The sequence below is a fragment of the Thunnus maccoyii genome, chromosome 12 (genome assembly GCF_910596095.1).
Source record: "Thunnus maccoyii chromosome 12, fThuMac1.1, whole genome shotgun sequence".
Classification (NCBI taxonomy): Eukaryota; Metazoa; Chordata; class Actinopteri; order Scombriformes; family Scombridae; genus Thunnus; species Thunnus maccoyii.
The window spans coordinates 30,243,283-30,263,316 of record NC_056544.1 but is presented as its reverse complement, the minus strand read 5'-3'; the positions used below and the strand labels follow the sequence as shown (position 1 = coordinate 30,263,316).

The 20,034-nt window shown below is 40.3% G+C and overlaps 1 protein-coding gene across 1 annotated transcript in view; it reads left to right on the top strand.

Annotated features, from left to right (window-relative positions):
- Positions 1-5,618: 5,618 nt before the first annotated feature.
- Positions 5,619-20,034, top strand: part of tmeff1a (transmembrane protein with EGF-like and two follistatin-like domains 1a) — a 102,858-nt gene continuing 88,442 nt past the window's right edge. Inside the window, exon 1 of the mRNA XM_042427839.1 lies at positions 5,619-6,317. Coding sequence (XP_042283773.1) covers positions 6,167-6,317 — 151 coding nt within the window. The 5' untranslated portion in view covers positions 5,619-6,166. The remainder of the gene's footprint in view (positions 6,318-20,034) is intronic.

Sequence of the window (20,034 nt, the reverse complement as noted above, 5' to 3'; positions counted from 1 at the left end):
CATCACACCTGTACTGGCGTCTCTGTGTTGGTTACCAGTCAAGTATCGGACTGAGTTTAAGGTCCTTTTATTTGTTTTTAAGACTCTACACGACCTGGCGCCCCAGTACATCTCGGAGCTCCTCTGCCCCCTTCACAACACCAGATCTCTCAGATCCTCCGACCAACTGCTCCTCGCTGTCCCTCGATCGAGGCTGGGGGGTAAGGGTGACCGTGCGTTTGCCGTAGCTGCCCCAAAACTTTGGAACAGTTTACCTTTTGGAATTAAGTGTTCCCCTTCTGTGGACACTTTTATGGCCAAACTTAAGTCGTTACCTTGTCATGTTGTTTTAATTTTATTTCTGATGTTTTATTGTACAGCACTTTGGTCAACCGAGGTTGTTTTTAAATGTGCTTTATAAATAAATTTGATTTGATCTGATTTGATAAAGCATAACACGTTCCCCTTTAAGTGGAGCATTAACGCGGTTAAAGAGGACTCGACCTCCTCTTAAATGAATGACATCATTGTGTGACACCGAATGAACCTTGAGAAAACAGAAACTCTGAGGACACAACCTCCTTGTTTCCAGCAGAAGTTCAAACTGATCACTGAGCACTTTGAGATTAAATGGCTGGTTAAGACTTTTTTCCAGCACTTTAAAGGGTTGTGCAGTGATTAGCGAAGGGTTAAACTGAACCCCCTCCACCCCCCCCCCCCTCTCCCTGCCCGGCCCTGCAGGATGGTTTGGATTATCCCTCCTCGTTACCAGCAGCAGAGGGGTCAACCCTCCCCTGTAGAGGAGCTACAGATGGCGGTGTGAATTAGAGTCTGCACGCTACGATCAGGATCAGAGCTAAAAAAACCCCCGAAACCAGCCGTGTCCCCCTCAGGTGGAGGTTTCTAATAATCAGGGAAGCCTCTGCGCTTCATTAACATTTAATTTGACTTCATTTTATTTCACTCTGCAGGTTCTTACATGAGTTAAAGCTCCAGTGAGTGACATTTTAATTGATGTGGCAACAGATCTGAGTATTTTCTGATTTCCTGCGTTTTTATATCATCAAAACCTCTCAGTGTCGCAGCTCTGAGACGACGGGCTCCCAGAGTCTGCAGATCCACAACAATCGCAGTAAGCCAATTAGAGATAACTATCATGGAACTTAATCGAATTAGCATTGCTGATTTGCCATCCCTGTACTCCATTTAGCACACGACATCCCCTCCGTCCCTCCCATTTACACTCCATCACAGCAGCCAGACAGCTCACCTTCAAACGCCTTGTGCTTTAATAATAACTTTATTAGAGGCAGGAGCTAAAACGGCCTGTTTCAGACAGAGGCTGAACTGAGGGGCGGCATGAAGAGCCAGTAGAAGATAAATAAGGAGTTTTTAACTGGAAATCACGCAAAGAATATAAATATAGAGCTGGAAATGTGCAGAATACGTCCTCTTTAACCACAGCGTTGTCACATCATAAAATGTACATGTTCCAACAGTGATGTGTAACGGTTTTGGAAGAAATGATATGGTCCTGCTGATCAGGGCGTCAGATGAAATGGACCAACCACACATATTGTTTTTTTGGACATATTTGGAGAAACAAAAAGTCAAAAGCAACACAACTTGATGTAGATTCTCGACTGCGTTTCGCCTCTCATCTGAAAAACTTCTTCAGTTCTGAACTTTACAGAAGTGAAAAAGCTTTTTGGATAAGTGGTGAAACATCTCCAACATCACATCCAGCTGCTTTTGACTTGTTGTACTTCTAGATATCCCATGATGTGAAAGACTGAGACTCAGAATCTTCAAGCTAACACTACATGGTCATGTTTTATACCTGCTCAGCCACAAGTTATAAGCTTGAAACTCCTGTTTTATACATACTGCAGACTCTGCAGCACACGGCACATGGAGTTATGACTTTGTTTGAGTATAAATCACAGGACAGCCTCTCCAGGGCTCCATAAATGCCTTTAATGCAAATATTTAAAACATCCACAAGATTCATTCATGAAGTCTGTGTTTTATATGTTTGTTTACACTTTTCATTCATGGGTGTCATCTTCATCCGGATTGATTTAAACCTCCCACATTCAGACAATAATAAATAAATGAAAAATTAAAACTACTTCTGAAAAACCAACAGGTGACTTGATCCTCTCTGTTTCAGGTGGGAAACAGTTTTGCGGTGTGATCTCTCTTCCTCTCCGCTCTGCCGAATAGCTTTTGTCTTAATTTCTCACTAAGCTTCATCTGCTTTTGTCTTCTGTTCGAGGGGTTTAAACTGAAACGGTCGTGCGGTGGTCGCTGTCAGATTATTTCCTCACACCATATGTCTCCGTCCCACAACAGAGAATTACAGCTTACTTGTCAGCACTGACCAGGCCTATTAAATATTCAGCAACACTTTACAAATAATTCCCTACGGGATGTTTCTCAAAAAGAAGTAATTTATCTGTGAGGAAAAAAAGAGACACGCAGGTCAGAAGAACATGCAACAAACTGTGCACAAGCAAACATATAAATCAACATGTTTGGAGAATATAAAATTAATACTGAATGAATATTTATTGGGTTTTAAAGGGAGCTTTTTGTGCAAGAAAATGCATGTTTCTCCCATAATTATTAACAAATGAAACACTTCTATTCATGAAACTTGACAGGAAATCATTTAGAGGTGACAGAGCTGTAAAAAATGTTTTATTAGATCAGCTCTTTCTTCTTTTTATTATTATTTTACACCCCACTGTGCAGGGGACTTCTGATTTTCTTAACAATAAAAATGAACTTGATGAACTTTTTAGGAACCTGAAAATAAGACGAAAGTACATTTACTTAAGTACTGTACGATTTTGAGGTACTTTACTGAGTATTTCTATTTGATGCTACTTTGTACTGACCCTTTGGAGGGGCCCGACCCCTAGGTTGGGAACCAGTGGACTAAACTAGCTAACTGTATATAAAGTAGTGTAAACTAGCTCCACCTCCAGCAGCTACAACAGTAACATGCTGCTCTAACACTGATGCTTCACTATTAATAATCTAATGATGTCATATATAATAATATATCAGTCAGAGAGACCAAAACACTACTTTTACTGCAATACTTTAACTACATCAAGCTCATAATACTTATGTACTTTTACTGTAGTAAAGGATCTGAATACTTCTTCCACCACTGCCAAAAACCTTTCAGAAATTGAACAGAGATAACTTTTTTAGCTTTTTGAAACTGACAATCAGATCCTTTCTCTCAGTGATCGGTCAGCTGTGTGGAGGTCTACACTACATCTGTCATGTTTCATCTTTATGTGACTCGCAGTTGGAAACGAGAAACAAAACATCATGGTTTATGTGAAACTTACCGCCTCATTAAGGTCAGGGGGACAATAGTGGAAACGAACAGCGACATCTTGTGTTAAAGTCTGATGTTTTCATCATTACTATGGCCGCTAGAGGGCGCTGTCACTTGAACGTAAACATGTTATTTTTGGGTGTTTTGCGAGCAGTTTTCCAGGACGGTAAAAGGAGTTGGAGGTGTGCAGCTTTAATGAAAATCTTGCAATAACTAGTAACTAGTTTTCATCAGAAACAAGTAGTGAACACAACACTGACCTTTTAAGTTGATATGTTGAACTTGTTAGCAAACAGTTGCAACATTATCATTCATGTGGAGTCGTGTTTCTGTCCACCTGGTGAATGTAAGTCCAATATTCACTCTCTTTTAGCTCTGTTTTTGGTCTCCACCAACTCCTGAGGGAAATATCTGGCTCTTTAGCTGCTAAATGCTCCACTATGTTCACCAGCTAGTCTACAGCTAACTGTGTCTGTTTGCCGTTTGGTGCTGAGCAGGTAGTGTACAGTGGTTTTTTAGAGCTGGGAGAGCGCTGAGAGTGAACCAGAACAGTAAAGTTGCAGCCGGACAGATAAACAATGAGCTGAAACTCACTATAAAGCTCCGTAAAGCCGAGAGGAGCTGCAGAGTCACTGATAATTCTCTGTAGGGTCATCATTACCAGCAGCTCATACATCATTTTTATTATAAAAGTATCCATTTCAGCAGCTTTAAGTGCATGTAAACACACTGCATGTCAAACAGCAGGTTATGAGAGACACAAAGGATCTTTTCATTATTTCAGGAGCCGCAGATTTCTAGCTGAAGCTGTCAGTAGGTAGAAATATTTAAGTCCTCTTGTGTGAAATCCTGCAGAGAAGAAACAATAAAAATGTGATTGAAATCAGTTTCAGTCCACTACTGTATTATGATGTGGACGATACCTGAGCTGGTCGTTGAAACAGGACCCAACACGACTCATTAAACCCTCCGTGTTGACTGGATTAATATTTACACAGCTCACATTGGCTCACAGCTCCATTCTGGGAGGCACTGGCACTCCACCAAGACAGACTGGTGGACTAATTTGGCACGCCACCTTTCATCCAGCAGCTGTTAGTCTACCTTGTCTCCATCACGCTCTGATTTTAGCGGTAGCAGCAGCAGCAGCGTCGGCGGCAGCAGCGTTGGTGGTGGTGGCGATGTGTCCTCTGCGGTGCTGTTGGACACGGTTGGTTCCACGCCAGCAGCTGTAACAGCTCCTCCGGGCACTATCATGGCTTGCCAGACGGCAGAGTGGAGCGAGCCTGTTTTAAATCACTCACCACACTTCCTGGACGAGGTTAAAGAGCTTCCAGAAGGTGTGGAAGGAGGGAAGAAATAAAGAACTCCTCGTTGATTTATTTCTCCTCAGGATGACACTGAGCCAAAGATCAGGGAGGCACTTTAAAATCCCACACAGACTGTGGAAATTAATGACTCGCCCTTATAATAACGACCACAAACCCCTGAGCAAGGCACTAAACACCAGCTGCAGACTTGATTTGAATGCAATGGTTGTATACAGCGTGATAATCTGAGCCCTGTGCACACACAGTCTCAGTTCAACATCTCTACAAATTACATTAATATTTCATAATTTCTCGTGATTTACGTCCAGTTCCAACACTCAGTGCCTCGTGTAGAGAGAGGTGGACGGTTATTTTACCCTCGTTGCATGTAACACACATCTCTCTCCCTCTTTTTGTTTCCTGTCTGTCACTTCACTGTCGACTGTCCAATACAGGCAAAAAATGCCAAAGAAATTATGTTTGAAAAAAAAAAAAGCTAGCCAACAGACCCCTCAGGCTATAACTCAGAACTAACAGCCATGTTTCCACGGTAATAATCCCTGCTGATTAGACAAACTGCACATACATCATTCTGCACAGAGACGCTTAAACATTCAACTGAAGGAATGAGAAAAACACGTTTCTGAGTAGAGGGGGGCTTTAAATCTCCGCCTGCACCTCTTTTAATTAAAAAAAAACATTAAATTAGTGAATAAAATACAATTAAACTGAAATAAGCACATCTTTCAGGTTTGTAGGTGATGTGAGTGCAGAGTGTCGTTGCGTATTTGGTGTTTGCATTCAGAAACACTTTATTTTCTTTGGCCTTGATGCGTTCTGTAAGGTGTGCGTGCGTGTGTGTGCGTGCGCGCGCGCGTGCGTTAGGGGCGTGTAGGTGGAGGGGAGTGTTGCATCCTATCACGTGACCAGCCTTGTCTGTCCTCTCCTCAGTCCGGATCTCTTTGTTGTGGTTGCAGCTGCTGCTCGCTCTCTCTTTACGCACCGCGGCTCCGCTACCGCCGGAGCCTGGAACCGCTTTACCGCGCGGTAAAAATAGAGCCGGAGCGCCTTGATTATCACTCTGTACAGGGGGGGAATCAGGTCGCGGAGGATCGCTACGTGTGCGAGATCCAGTCGATAGAAGCTGAGATAGATAAATCTAGCAGAGGAAGACGCGGAGCTTCGGAGAGGAAGGATAGCGAGGATGCTGCCGCTGCCTGCTCTGCTTCCACCGTGGACAAACCGGACCGCCTCCGAGGCTTCCTGAACGCGGAATCAGCTCTCTCTCTCTGCACATTCCTCCATATTCACCACAGACTTGTGCGCTCTCTCTCTCTCTCTCTCGGCTCTCTTCTTGCTCTGCGTGAACCTGTCGGGTTTTTTTTTTTATTTTAATTTCTTTTCTCGGGATTACGCTGAATTGTTTCCACCTGAACACCGAGTGATTTGTCCGCCGGTGTCTGGAGGGTTTTGAGGACGGATCATCATCATTATTATCACCATCATCATCATCATCATAATGGTGTCAGGCGCTGGGAGGTGTCCCGGCGGGGTTGTCCGGTACCTGGTGTCCGCCTGCCTGCTGTCCCTGCTGCTCTACCTGCCGGAGGCTCGGGCGTCTTATTACCCACAGAGCGGAGAGTGCAAAGGCAAAGGGAAGGACTGCACAGGTAAGACTGCTGCTGCTGCTGCGTGGCTGTGCGTGGCTGTGCGTGGCTCTGCTGTGATTGTGCGCTCCCTGCACCTTATTTAAAAAAAAAAAAAAAAAAAAATCACTTTCATACTGGAGACAAATCACCATAAATAATGTTGACAAATCAGCATTCAGTTCATGCAGAGCTGCGTGAGAGAGATGTACCGTAACTGTTATATTCCTGTAGAGACTTCTGCTGTCTGTTGGGCTTTTATTTATTTAATGTTTATTTGTATAGAGGCAAATATAAAGCATGAACTTATGCCACACACCAGCATTTATAGCCTAGTTTAGTGTGCAAGATGGGCTTTTTTTTAATGCATGAAACTCAACAGTAAAATGAAACTGCACAAGACTCAACAATACATTATGCACACATTACAACACGAAACTCAACAAGAAAGCAGCACAAACAACCCATAAAGCAGCGGATCACTCATGACTACATCTATCTTTAAAAAAGCGGCTTCAACACTGAGTTTCAAACGTTCCCGGTCATGATCCATTTTGAGTTGTGTGTTATAAAAGAGTTCCACATGTTGATGATGAAATGGCATCTTAATATTCCCAGTAGACGCACCTCACGTCAGCGAGAGGTGCCAGCAGGTCACCGAGCACCTGATGAGCTGAAGATTTAGGCATTTATAGATGAGTTTATAGCGACCTTTGTGTGTCTTAAGCTTTCATAGAGTCTAATTATAGTAGATATCAAATGTCTCGTGCCCTTATCGGACCGTTATGTTCCTTCATTAGTTTCCAGCTGACTCAAAGATCACATTAATATTCTTGTTTGTTGGGGGAGGAAATAAAATCAATATCTCGGCTTTATTATGAGGAATTTATCTGCTATAGATGGATCTACTGTATCCCTGCAGGGGCTTGTTAGTGAGTTTATGATGACTCTGCAGCTGTACTATATTTATTTAAATAACGATGCTCATACTTTATATTCACACACAGGCTGCTGATGGTCCACCAGTGACTTTATAAAAACCTTCTTCGCTGATGGTTTTAGTTATTGATCAGTTGATTTAAGCTGTTTATCAAGTCAAAAATAAAAAAAATTGACAGTGTTTTCAGCCTCTACAGTGAGAGATTGAGCTTGTTTTTGTGCAATTTAAGGTACTTTATTCATTACAATAATAAAATAGAAATACAGAGGAATGTAATTATATGTATATAAATATATAAATCATATATATATATAAATAATTAACCAGTAACTATATGTTTTAAATAAATATAGAGAAGTTAAAAGTACTATATTTCTCTCTTGGAGGAAGAGTATGAAGTTAAACAGCACGACACAAAGTGGAAATTATTTTCTTGATTCACTGGTTAATTGTTTGGTCTATTAAATGTCACAGAATAGTGAGAAATGTCAGAATCAAAGGTGACACGTTCACATATCTTGTTTTGTCTGACAAACATACCAGAAGCCCAAAATATTCAGTTCAGTGTCGTGTTTGACTGAGAAAAACATGAAATCATCACATCTGAGAAGCAACTTTTTTTTAGCATTTTTGATTAAAAAAATGACTCAAAACGATTCATCAATTATCCAAATAGTCGCTGATTAATTTGCTGTCAGTTGATAATTGATTAATTGATTAATTGTTGCAGCTCGTAAGAATGATTAACAGTCAAAAAAAAAATGTAAATGACTCTAAAAATGAAAATAAAATGAATACATTAGAGCTGTAATAGTGTTTCTGAGCTACTAACCATCACTCATAATATTGATTTAATATTCCTCCAATATTATCTGACAGGAATTATCATCAAGACTATTCGCAGCCATGTTTGCATCCTGCATTAATATCTAATATTCATAAATTCATTATAGCATTATACTGTTCTTTCTCTTTGGAGCTTTTATTAAATATTTAACAGCAAAAAACAGCAGTCATGTAAATGAGTGTAAGCTGTCACTCCGGAGTGTGCGGAATAACCCGCCTCACCCATGTTTTATTAATGCATAATGCATAATTGAAGCACTGAATTGCCTTTTCTGTTGCTGCTCACAGTGTGTGCGTTGAGAAATGGAGCATTTTTTCCCTCTCAGACGATGCTGATCTCTGCTCTCCTGCAGAGGCCCGACACACCGCGGCACAATGCAATACTCTGCAGAGCCGAATGAAAACGTTCCGAGTCACTTACCAAAGCAAATACCTTGATTTATTTATTTATTTATTTATTTTAGCACGCAAAGTCTAATTCACACATCCACTGTTTCATGCATAGCAATAACCTTGTCGCACTGCACTGAGTCCTGATACGAGATAATTGACTGCGTTGCTTTCGCAGCTGTTGTTCATCAGAAAGAAAAAAAAAGAAGAAGAAAGAAGAAGAAAGGGAGGCTTTTTACAGTCGCAGAAGAAACTGAACAAAATGGCTTTTGGCAATTTGTTGGAAGCAGCAGCAGCAGCAGCCCGCTGTGTTCAGGGGATGGAAGGGAAAATGCTGCCCTGGAGAAGCATCAAGCATTTATAGCAGACCATTATTCACTGGTAATATGAGTGCACTGTAATCTGTACACACTGGAAAATTATAGATATAGCATTTTTAACGTCAGCTGTGAGCTCCTGAGGAAGCCTGGAGTTTGGGTTTGACGCTCAGCGCCATCTTTTCTAGTTACTTAAAGGTGAACGTCAGTGATTTCTCTACCTCAGAGTGTGTTTCCAGATGTTATATGTGAAAAAAAAGTTGTTTAGTTTTGAAGAAGAAGAAGGAAACTTCTTCCAAGAATCTACAAGTCTAGCTGCTCTTGACTTAATGCTTTTGGATGACTGAAAAGCTTCACAGACAGTTTAGTTTAAAGGCTTTGGTGTCTCCAGAGGGAGCTGTGTGTGAAATCTGATAAATTGCCTCAAGTGATGTCACTTGAGTCAGCGTCAGTCGCGGCTGAAGACGAAGTTTTGAAAGTGGACTTAGAAAGTTAGAAAGAAGTGAGGTTAGCAGACCTCTGGAGGCTGGAGGCTGACTGAACTGTTGGCAGTCAAGTTGCATTGTGGGTAATGTTTTGGAGGTTTTGACCAGGAAGAAGAATGTGTGGAATAAAAATGATGATATCTCTGGTTCTGCTGCATCGATTTTCATCCTTTTTAAAAAAAAAAAAAAAAAGAAAAACTGACCATGAGTTGATGTTGATGCCAGAAAATTCAAATTTGGGAACATGGTGCACTTCATACAAACAAACAACAACAAAACTACAAGAATTTGAAGCCTCAACAGCTAGTTTCACTACTTCTAATTAGGTTTTTGGTTCAAAGACTGGTGATATTCTTTATTTTTTGTCTCTCAATACCTTCTGACTTCAGTATCCTACCTAGCTGCTGAACATAGTGGAGCATTTAGCAGCCAGATATTTCCCTCAGGAGTTGGTAGAGAGCAAAAACAGAGCGAAAAGAGATTGAATATTGGACTCACATTCACCAGGTGCAAACAGAAACACCTCCAGGAAGACTCTACATGAATGATAATGTTGCTGCTGGATGTGGAAATAAGCAACTGTTAAGTTCAACATATCGACTTAAAGCTGATGATGTGACAGTGTTGTGGTCGCTACTTGTTTCTTGTTTCTGATGAAAACTTGTGGACAAAACATCAGTTAATGCAGATTTATGTTATAACAAAACATGTGATGGTTTCAGCTTCTTAAATGGGAAACTTTTGCTGGTCTTACATGATGGTGCATTAAATATTTCTGGGCTTTTGGTCGGAATAAAAAAGACATTTGGAGACGTCACCTTGTTCTGTTTCCTGATGTTTTATAGATTGATTATTAGAGAAATGGATAAATCCAAAATGAAAACATAAACAAACATGCTGCAACACGACGCTCTCAGTGTGGCGTTTTCAGACCAGGTCTCTCAGCTGCTTCACGACGACGTCAGCAGCCCAAAGTGGACAAACAGTTATCGGGTGAGCTGTCCTGCTCCGGAGCGTTTACACAGAAGTCTTCTTCAGACAGAAAGAGTTGATTATTGACCTTCTGTCCGGCTCTGGTGTCGACTGTCTTGAGAACAAACGAGATCGATGAGTATGAATCTCTGACATTAAAGTCAGCTGTAAATGTCGTGCACATGTGTCAACTTCCTGTCAAGGCGTTTCAGCTCTGTCCTCCACATGTTGTTGTGGTGCGTGGAGCTTTTTTATCCCGCATGTTTGCTCACAGTGAAGATTTTTTGAAGGCACATATGTTCAGCATGACTCAACAGTCTGTTGGTTTTTTCTTGTACCCCAGATCTTTTTTTTTTTTGCTTCTAACAGCCTGTTAGTTTCCTCCAGCAGGCGTTTGATGGGTTGATTAATAACCGGCGAGCTCTGGGCCTTCAGTATTTGGATCATCTCGACTACATCTTTTACAGCATGTGTGATTTCTTTGATTGAATCTGATCTGTTGATTTAATGGACTCTCTGGTTGGTTTCCCTCCTTGCTATGATTCTTTTGGGCAGATCTGAACATAACATTCCTCCTCGGACCAGAACAATTGAGCAGAGACCCAACAGAGGAAGTGGTCTCAGTCCAGTCACAAACAGATTCTGGAGTGGTTTGTTTGTGGTGGGAACGTGATCCGACTTCCATCTGACTACGAGGCTGCAAGTCTGAGCTGTGCGCTTTATATAACCTTTATTAAATCAAGATCAGGATCTCTTTTTGCTAGAGAGAGAGGGACTCTAGCACAGCAAAGAGACAGAAAAAACAAACAAAATCCCACGCAGCAGCAGAAACAATCACTGAATAGATGAGGTTAAAAGTTTTAAAATTCGCTGTAATTCATTTCATTTATAAAGGTGCAAAGTAGTGGAAGTCTTTCCAAGTTCAGTATTTACCTGAGGGGTTAAAGAGTTACAGTTAAAGAGTCCTGAGTTGGTTTATAAATGAAGAAGAGAAGTCGTACTGACAGCTTCTGCAGGAGACATTTATAAATAAAAATGACATAATGTAGTTTTCTCCTTGTTGCTGCAGTTTCATATCTCCTGTAATGAAACACAAAGAGCAATGATAAACTGCATCAAGCTGTTTTAAAAAGGACATATTCTGCACATGTCCAGCTCTATATTTATATTCTCGGGGCTCTACTAAAATATCTTTACGTGATTTACAATGAAAAACTCCTTATTTATCTTCTACTGGCTCTTAATGCAGCCCCTCAGTTCAGCCTCTGTCTGAAACAGGCTGTTTTAGCTCCTGTCTCTTTAAGGCCCGCCTCCTGATGAGCCCACTCTGTTCTGATTGGTCAGCTTCAGGAAGCTTCATAAACAAACTATGAACAAACAATATAAGCAGGATTTCACTTTTTTTCCCTTCTTTGTCAACTTCTCAAATCCGTCTGTACATGTCGGAGCTGAGTCAGATCTAAATTATAAGAGTGGACGACACACGGAAGAACTTTAGCGACAACCTAGCAACCGAGGCTACCAAATGGATGCACATTTTTGGGCGTGTTTGACGAAACAACGTCAGCTCATCAGGGAAAAAAATAATGATTTGGAATAGGGGTGTGCCCGAATACAAATATGTTATTCGGCCAAGCATAAATAGTGGGTTGTTTATTTTAAACGAATATTTGTTTCATACAAATATTTTAAAAATTATTTGTTTTTGGGAAGAAAAAACAACAACATGTTAAATACCAGCGCACAGGTCAGTTACATCGCTATTTCAGTGTCTCTCCTCTGCTCCGCTGTGACGTCTATCAGCAGGTCTCAACGAGGGGAGTCACATCCACCTGCTACATGACGCACATTTCCTAATTTGGACGTCACTCCCGGAGTTGGCGGCGTTCCCCAGAGATAAAGCTGAACTACTGACACAAATGAAGTGCTCCCAAGGGAACACTTATTGTAACACTTTAATTTTCTGAAATTAAAAGTGTAATAAAAACAAAAACATGATTTTTAAACCTCTTTACTCTTTTCTTTGAATACAAATACAAATAATTTTGCTGCCTCAACAAATACAGATACAAATACAAATACTGGACCCTCTGCACATCCCTATTTTGGAACTTTGTCCACGTTTAACATCTGACATTTTAACAGGATGTAAATGATAGAAAATCCAAAGCTGAACTTCATCTGAGTCAGATTATATTCCGGGACAAATGAACTCATCCTGTATAATTTGGCCTTCTGGGAGATCCTTTCAGATCCTTTCAGTTTGAAATCTGTCTGCCGGCGCTGATGGAGCTCAGTGAAGGAAGGAAACTCATATGCATGACAAGTATTTTTGCGAAACAGTAACAGGCGTGATTAAAATGTGAACAGCAGCTCTGACATTAAGAGTCCGTGCTGTCTGCAGATGAATATTGATGTCCTGTCCACGCTGTTTACAGTTTACACTCAGGCCGTTTAGCCGAAGCTCTCATGCAGAGCAGCTGATGATGACAACAGCATCAGCGAGCGAGTGAGGGAGGGAGAGAGGGAGGGAGGGAGCGTGGTGGAGAATAGTGAAGAGCAGGTAGAGAGCTCCTACAGAAAAGCAGAGGGAGTTGTGGGTTAATGGTGGAGTTGCCGCGGGGCGCTGTCTGGGATTCTCACATACAAATGTTTTGCTTACAAATAATTAGGCGTCGTTGAGCAGATTGCTCTTGAGGACGGCTCTCGGGCTGCTGGGAAATCAGCAGGTAAAAGAAGGGAGGGTTGAAGCATCAGTCAGAGCAGCTGCTCCGGGTTTGGGCGATGTCTACAGAACGGGCTTATGATGATGATGCTTTTATTGCACTTACAGTAACGTAACGAGCGTAGTTGTCGTCAACTCGAGCACTTCACGTGGTTCACTGTCTCTCCTCTGCTCCGCTCAGACGACACACACACACACACACACACACACACACAGACACACGGAGCGCTCAGCCCCGCCTGCAACGTAGCGTAACCATAAATGACAGCAAAACGCAGGAAACACTGTTTATTTATGTTATTTACCTAATTTATGTGCGCTTGTTTCGTCTCAGCTCAGTGTGAGAGTCTGCTGTCATTTATGGTTGTGCTTTAAATCAGGATGTTACGATGGTAGAGGCTCAGCGGTTGATGACTGTCAGCTATTGGCGATGGACGAACCCTACCAGCTGCAGTGTTAAAATTTAACAAGCCTCATTCAGACAGGAGGAACATTTACTCGAGTACTGTACTCAAGTACAATTTTGAATTTCTTGTACTTTACTTGAGTATTTCCATGTGATGCTACTTTATACTTCCACTCCACTACATTTCAGAGGGAAATATTGTACTTTCTACTGTATTACATTTATTTGACATCTATTTTTACACTGATGTATTGATACTTTTACTTAACCCTCCTGTTGTCTTCCCGTCGACCGTGCAACTTTTGTCAAAAGTGACCCAGGAGGACAAAAGTCCACAGATGCTATAAATTTTAATAAAACACTCAAAATTCAACGAAAGTAGTGATCATTACTTTTACTTGCAAAGTGTGTGGTATGGAACCATCCATGTGATTTTCAGGCAATTAGATGAAAGAAATTCATATTTCTGATATAAAAACATTTAAAAAGGGGTCAAATTTGACCCGAGGACAAGAGGAGGGTTAAGTCAAGGACCTGAATACTTCTTCCACCACTGGATGATCACGGGGGGAGGTGGGGGATGAAATAATTGAATTCCTGGTTCTGGACGGCATTTTAACCAGGAGGAAATGACATGGAACAATGGGACAGTAAACCCTCTCATCAACCTGTGTTAAGTGTTAAGCAAAATCATGTCTATAAGCAACTAAACACAACTAATACGTATAGATTTATGTATTTTCCAATTGGTAAAAATTGAAGTAAAACATCGCAGGTTGAAGTTGTTGAATCTCGGATGAAGCTGTGTGTGTTTAACGAGGGTTTTATTCCTCACAACGGTGCAGAAACAAAGAGACGATAAACAAAAAGATGTTTCTTCTGCTTTCTGTCTCCTTATGAAGAAACAACAACAAAATATCAGTTTATTGGAAACACAGACACCAGCAGCAACAACAGCATTAATCATGTTTTTGGCAGAGTTAGCGCGGCTCCTCCAGGTTTTTACATATCAGGCAGTTGTAAGTATTTCCATGTGGATCCTGCTGATTGATGATTCTTGTGCTCCTTTAATAAACACAAAGACGTGTCTGCCGTTATTAGACACAGGGTTCATTTTTCTGCTCATAACAGTTTTATGTGAGTCATTTCATCATTTCTCCGACTGACTCATTTTTATCGTCTCTTCGTATAATCACATCACGAAAATACCACAAAATTTCAGATGTTTTGTTTTGTTAGTTCCATCTAATTTGACATATTTTACTTAGTGTTTATGTTTGAAGGATTTTCCTGAAATCAATCTTTTTTTTTTATTATTCTGTCTTGTTTGAAGCTGCTGACACTGATTTAATGACAAGCTGGTTTGTATTTAAACCAGTGATGTCAGTCTTTTTTGCTCGTTTCAGTTCTCTGTTAATCTCTGTTTAAACTGAGATTCCTGCTCTCAAATCATTTATCAAGCTGCATATGTTAACTAGGTTTTATGGCACTGAACATACAGTATATTAATGATAATTACACTTCAAAAATCCATCTTCCTAAGCCATTTCTATCGTAAAATCCTAAAAACCCTTCTGTCTTTATAGTTGTTTTCTTAATAACTAAAAAAAAATACAATATTTCAATGTGTTTCCACTTGAAAGCAACTTTTCGGTTGCTGCATTAGAATGAAGAACAATGAAACTTGTCTTTTTGGAGAAAATAGTCAAAAAAAAGTTGAATTTGATTCATTATTTACTAGTTTTTAAAGAAATAAGACTTCAAGGATACAATACAGAAAAAAATACTGTGAAAAACTTCTAATATAAAATAGAGAAATACTAGATAAGAAGATTTTTTTCAAAGCATCTTGACAGTAGTTTTATCTTTGGTACAAAAAGTTTCTCATCCCTTTCTGGTCCACTGGTCTATTTTTAGGATTCTCATGCCAGCAGATGTTGGAGAGCTGACAAGTTATTATGTGAATAAGAGTACAGATTATGTCTTTTATATCATTTTTTTGAGAGCATCTCAAGCCTGATTATTATATGTGACTAAGAAGTGAGAAATCTTTCTGTAGTTAAATAAAAACAACAAAGAGCACAAAACACCGACACCAAATAAACAATGAAATGTTTAAAAATCTGCCATGAACAAGGATTATTTTACTTGTTTCTAAAACACATACATGTGTTTTAATGATTCTCTGACATGATTTTTTATATTATTCATTATTCCGTCTTGTCTGAAGGTGACGCTGATTTATAGAAAACTCTTCATACAAGCTGATTTGTATTTGAACCAGTGATGTTGGTCCTCTTGAAGGGTTAGCCCTAACCCTAACCCTAACCCTGACCCTAAACCTAACCCTAACCCTAACCCTAAACCTGGCCCTAACCCTGACCCTAACCCTAACCCTAACCCTAACCCTGACCCTAACCCTAACCCTAACCCTAACCCTAAACCTAACCCTAAACCTGGCCCTAACCCTGACCCTGTTATGTTACGATGGAGATTCCTGCTCTCCAACCGTTTCCAGGTTGTGTATGTTATCTAGTTTTTATGGTACTGAACATATATTTATTCTCTGCGTTGTATTTCTCTGTATCTAGAAGCTGAAGTGTTTTTGTAGCTTGTTTGTTTGTGGAAGAACTTAAAAACTTTCTCCCCACGGCGGCTGTTTCCTTCTGCTTCTCAGTCAAGGACGTTGCCTCTCCTCCATCCTCCATCTCCGGAGACTCTGAGGTGTCAGAACTCAACTCTCTGTTTGCTATGATCACCTGCTTGGGCTTGTCATCACTTACATGACTGACAGGAACTGCCTTTAGAGCTCGACACAACCAAATGCATTTTGAAGCCTCGTGAGACTTTGCTGGGAATCGATCTGGAGAACAGATGCTTTTCAGAAGGTCTGGAGAAAGATGTCGAGTTCATTTCACAGTTTCAAGGTCTTGAAAAGTGTCTCAGTTATATAATGAAGTCTGGAGGGAAACACAGGAACATGCTAACAGATTATATTTTGTTGTAGATCTGATGCTAGTTCACATACTTGGATCATCAGTTGATGTGAAGAATGTGGACCTGATCACATATATTTGTTTCTATAGTCTGCGACAGTTATCCCGAGTACTTTACAGCATTTAGTTCCAATTAAAGGAAATCTTAGTTCAACCTCAACAATCAGGTAACGTTACATTATACAGATCCTTTAATTTTATAATAATTTCCTGGACGTTTTGCAGTAATTTGCAGGTATGTGTAATTTGTAGGACATTATACAGAAAGGGTGGTGCAATCTGGTACAAATTATGTAATTATGTGTTACAAATTATTACAAAATGATTCCAACACCTTTGGGATAAACTGGAGTCAGACTTTATCGCCGACATCAGTGTTGGACCTCATTAATGTTCTTGTGGCTGATTGGTTCCAACATCTGCTGGAAACTGAAAAGACTGAAACTAGAAGAGCACATTAATGAACATGGTGTAGCAATCACTGCTCAACTATCACATATGGCTAGAAAGTTTTGATGTCCACATACTTTTGGCCATGTGGTGTGATATAAGGGTATATATAAGGGAATATAATACAGGATGTTTTCTTATCATAATCAACATCAGTGCTGGTAGTTTTTCTACACTTTGAAGATATTCAATGCAGAATTTGCAGTTTTACTTTTTTAAAAGTTTGATCATTTGCACCATGTGTTTTAACGTGTGCACATATTTAGCATTTCACTCCTATAACAGACTCATGATGGACAGTTTTTTTTAAAAAAGGATGAAAATTGATGCAGCAGGACTAGAGATATCGTCTTTTTATTTTACACATTCTTCTTCCTTGTCAAAATCTGGCGCCTACATTATCCACAATGCAACTCCACCACAGAGAGTTCTGTCGGAGATTCGGGTGTGTTATGCTAGTAGCGGCTAACGTAGCCTGGAGCTGCTAGCCTCCAGTAGAGATGAGGAGCTACAGAGGTCTGGTAACCTCCTTCAACCTTCAAACTTGTAGTCTTCAACCCCAACTGACACTAACTCAAGTGACATCACTGGAGGCAATTCATCAGACTTCACACAGCTCCCTCTTGAGACACAAAAAGGCTTTATATTACTTTTTATTCAAATACAACACCTGGAAACACGTGCCGAGGTGGAAAATAGGTGGAGTTCCCCTTTAATGGCTCCAGTTTCACATGAAAACAACCTCTACTGATGTCTGAGCTGAAAGATTCTCAGGAAACCTGTATCGAGACATCAAGGTTTTTGAAGAAGAGAGATTAATTTTGAAATTTTGTTGATATTAGCTTAAAAAAAAACCTCCCTTGGCTTTTTCGAGTTTAATTGAGCCTCAAGGATAAAACGCACCGTGAAGTCAAGGTGCTCTTTTAGCTCATAAAAAAACCACATTGACCACCTGCTTGCTCATTTTGAGTCAGAGCATCCTAAAAATGAAATGCCAGGACAGAGTGTGTCTGACAGATTACATTTGTGTAGGCGGAGATCAGATGCATTTTTCACTGATGTCGGTTCACTTTCTCCCAGCGTCGCTCCTCTCCAGCTGAGAAGGAATTATCCACCGATCACTTTTGCCGGCTGAGTTTAGGGCAAACCAATTATCTGCAGTGCTACAGGGTGACAGACGCTTTTAATTGTCTTTCATGAGGCAATAAAAGGTGTTTGTCAACTGGCTGGTTGTGGACTTTCTAAATCGGCCTCGGTTCTTGGAGTTTAATTAAGCCTCGAGGCTAAAAACACATCGTAAAGTCAAGGTGCTCTTTGGGTGAAAACAGGGCTGCAGTGAGTCTGTGGATGTCAAACTGTCTGTGAAGGTTCACAGGGTTAATTCTCGGTCTGAAAAGGAAAAGTACAGTTTGTTTTTTTTTAGTTAATCCAAAAAATTAATCACATTTAAGTCATAATCATTCAGAGAGCTTTCAGTTTTTCAGTGTCAATCATTAAATTCTCCAACAAAATAATCATTCAGCTTACTACTCTCTGTCTGATAGCTCTTTCTTGCTGAAAAATGAAGTGATGACTTTTATGTTTCTTGTTTATTTGGTTTAAACACAAGAAGAAGAAGAACTTGATAGTTAGCATTAGCTGTGATTGTTACTGTAGCTGAAAAGACAAAGAAAAGAAAATCCAAAAATAAAGACGTCATCGTACCACCCACCCCTGTTTGATTGGTAGAGCCCGTGCCCACACTATGCCATCATATTATATCTGTTTGTTTTACATACATTGTGGGGACCAAACCTGGCAACCAACCTTATCGGGACACGCCTCTATTCTGGGGAAAGAAAAGCCTGTAATAGCTTCTTTTGGGGGTTAAGATTTAGTTTTATGGTTAAGAGTAGACTTAGGTTTAGGGGGGTTAGGAAAGTCACCATAAGGATAGGTAATTAAGTCTGAATGTGTTTGATCACAGGACTTTGCATCAACAGTATCATTCAGCTTTATTAATTATATCAGAAGATTTGTCACACCCGCATTTTACTCTGTAGAGGGTTGAATATACTGTTATTTACCTAATTTATGTACACTCTTTGTTTCATTCCAGCTCAGTGTACAGAAATACACCGATATGAACAACCGAGCCAAAGACAAAACTATTCTGAGTTTTCTACGGCGTATTGGTGTAACTTATCGTCCTGGCGGTGCTGTTGCCCTTCTGCCTCCATTCTTTGTTTCTTCTCTTCCATTTGTTTTAGCTCCTCTCTGTATGCTATAAAGTTTGCCATCAAAGTGAAACGACTGATCATCATCCTCATAAAAGTCCACAGGATAATGCATCACTGCACTTAGTTTTTTTTAGTTTCCTTTAGTTTCAATCTCATACATGTAAATAAACCGGTGTGTATGGATGAATATGTGGGTGGTTCACTTAGCCGGCAAGTTGCCCGGGATATAGCTCCCTGTGCAGTTAGCCATAATGCTGCTACAGGCGGCTAGTTCCTGTGTTTACTTTCGTTCAGACTCAGTAGTAGGAGGCTGACTGAGCCCCGATAACCATTGGTATACACGGTATACATGGTGTTTAAAAAACCTCTTCTTAATGACCATTAAACAATAGAGACCGGAGCTGAAATATCAAATTTAACAGAATTTATTGTCTTGTACAAGAAGGAGCGTTTCACAATGCAACACGCAGGATGAGGTTACAAAGAAAAAGGCTCCCAGAGGAGCGACTACAACAGGGTTTTATACACTTTAAATGGGCGTTACAGTTCTTTTCTTAATCTATCAACATACAGACTTATAGATAACGTCATGTCTGTTTTCAGTTCTCCTGTCCAGGAGCCATCTTGCCCAACTGACCCCCAGATGACATGTCTCAACCTGTCTCCAATGAATTTTTATTTCTACATTTTCCTCTTTACAAATATAATGCTGAACCTCCTTTAACCTGAGCTGATGATGAGTCTGCTGATGTTGCAGAGTTGCAGTGCAAGACAGGAACAATTCATCATGATCTAGATGAAATAGTAACACTCATAGACAGTGAAATCATATTTTTTATAACACACTGTGTACGGCCTCATTCGCCCGAATCTCAGTCTGAATCACTGGAATCTCTATAGCGGAGCTGGAAAGAGCAAAGTCGACCAGTATGACCCGCAGAGCCACAACTGTCACATTAATGGGAAAAACAACAGGTTCAAATAAACTGGATTCT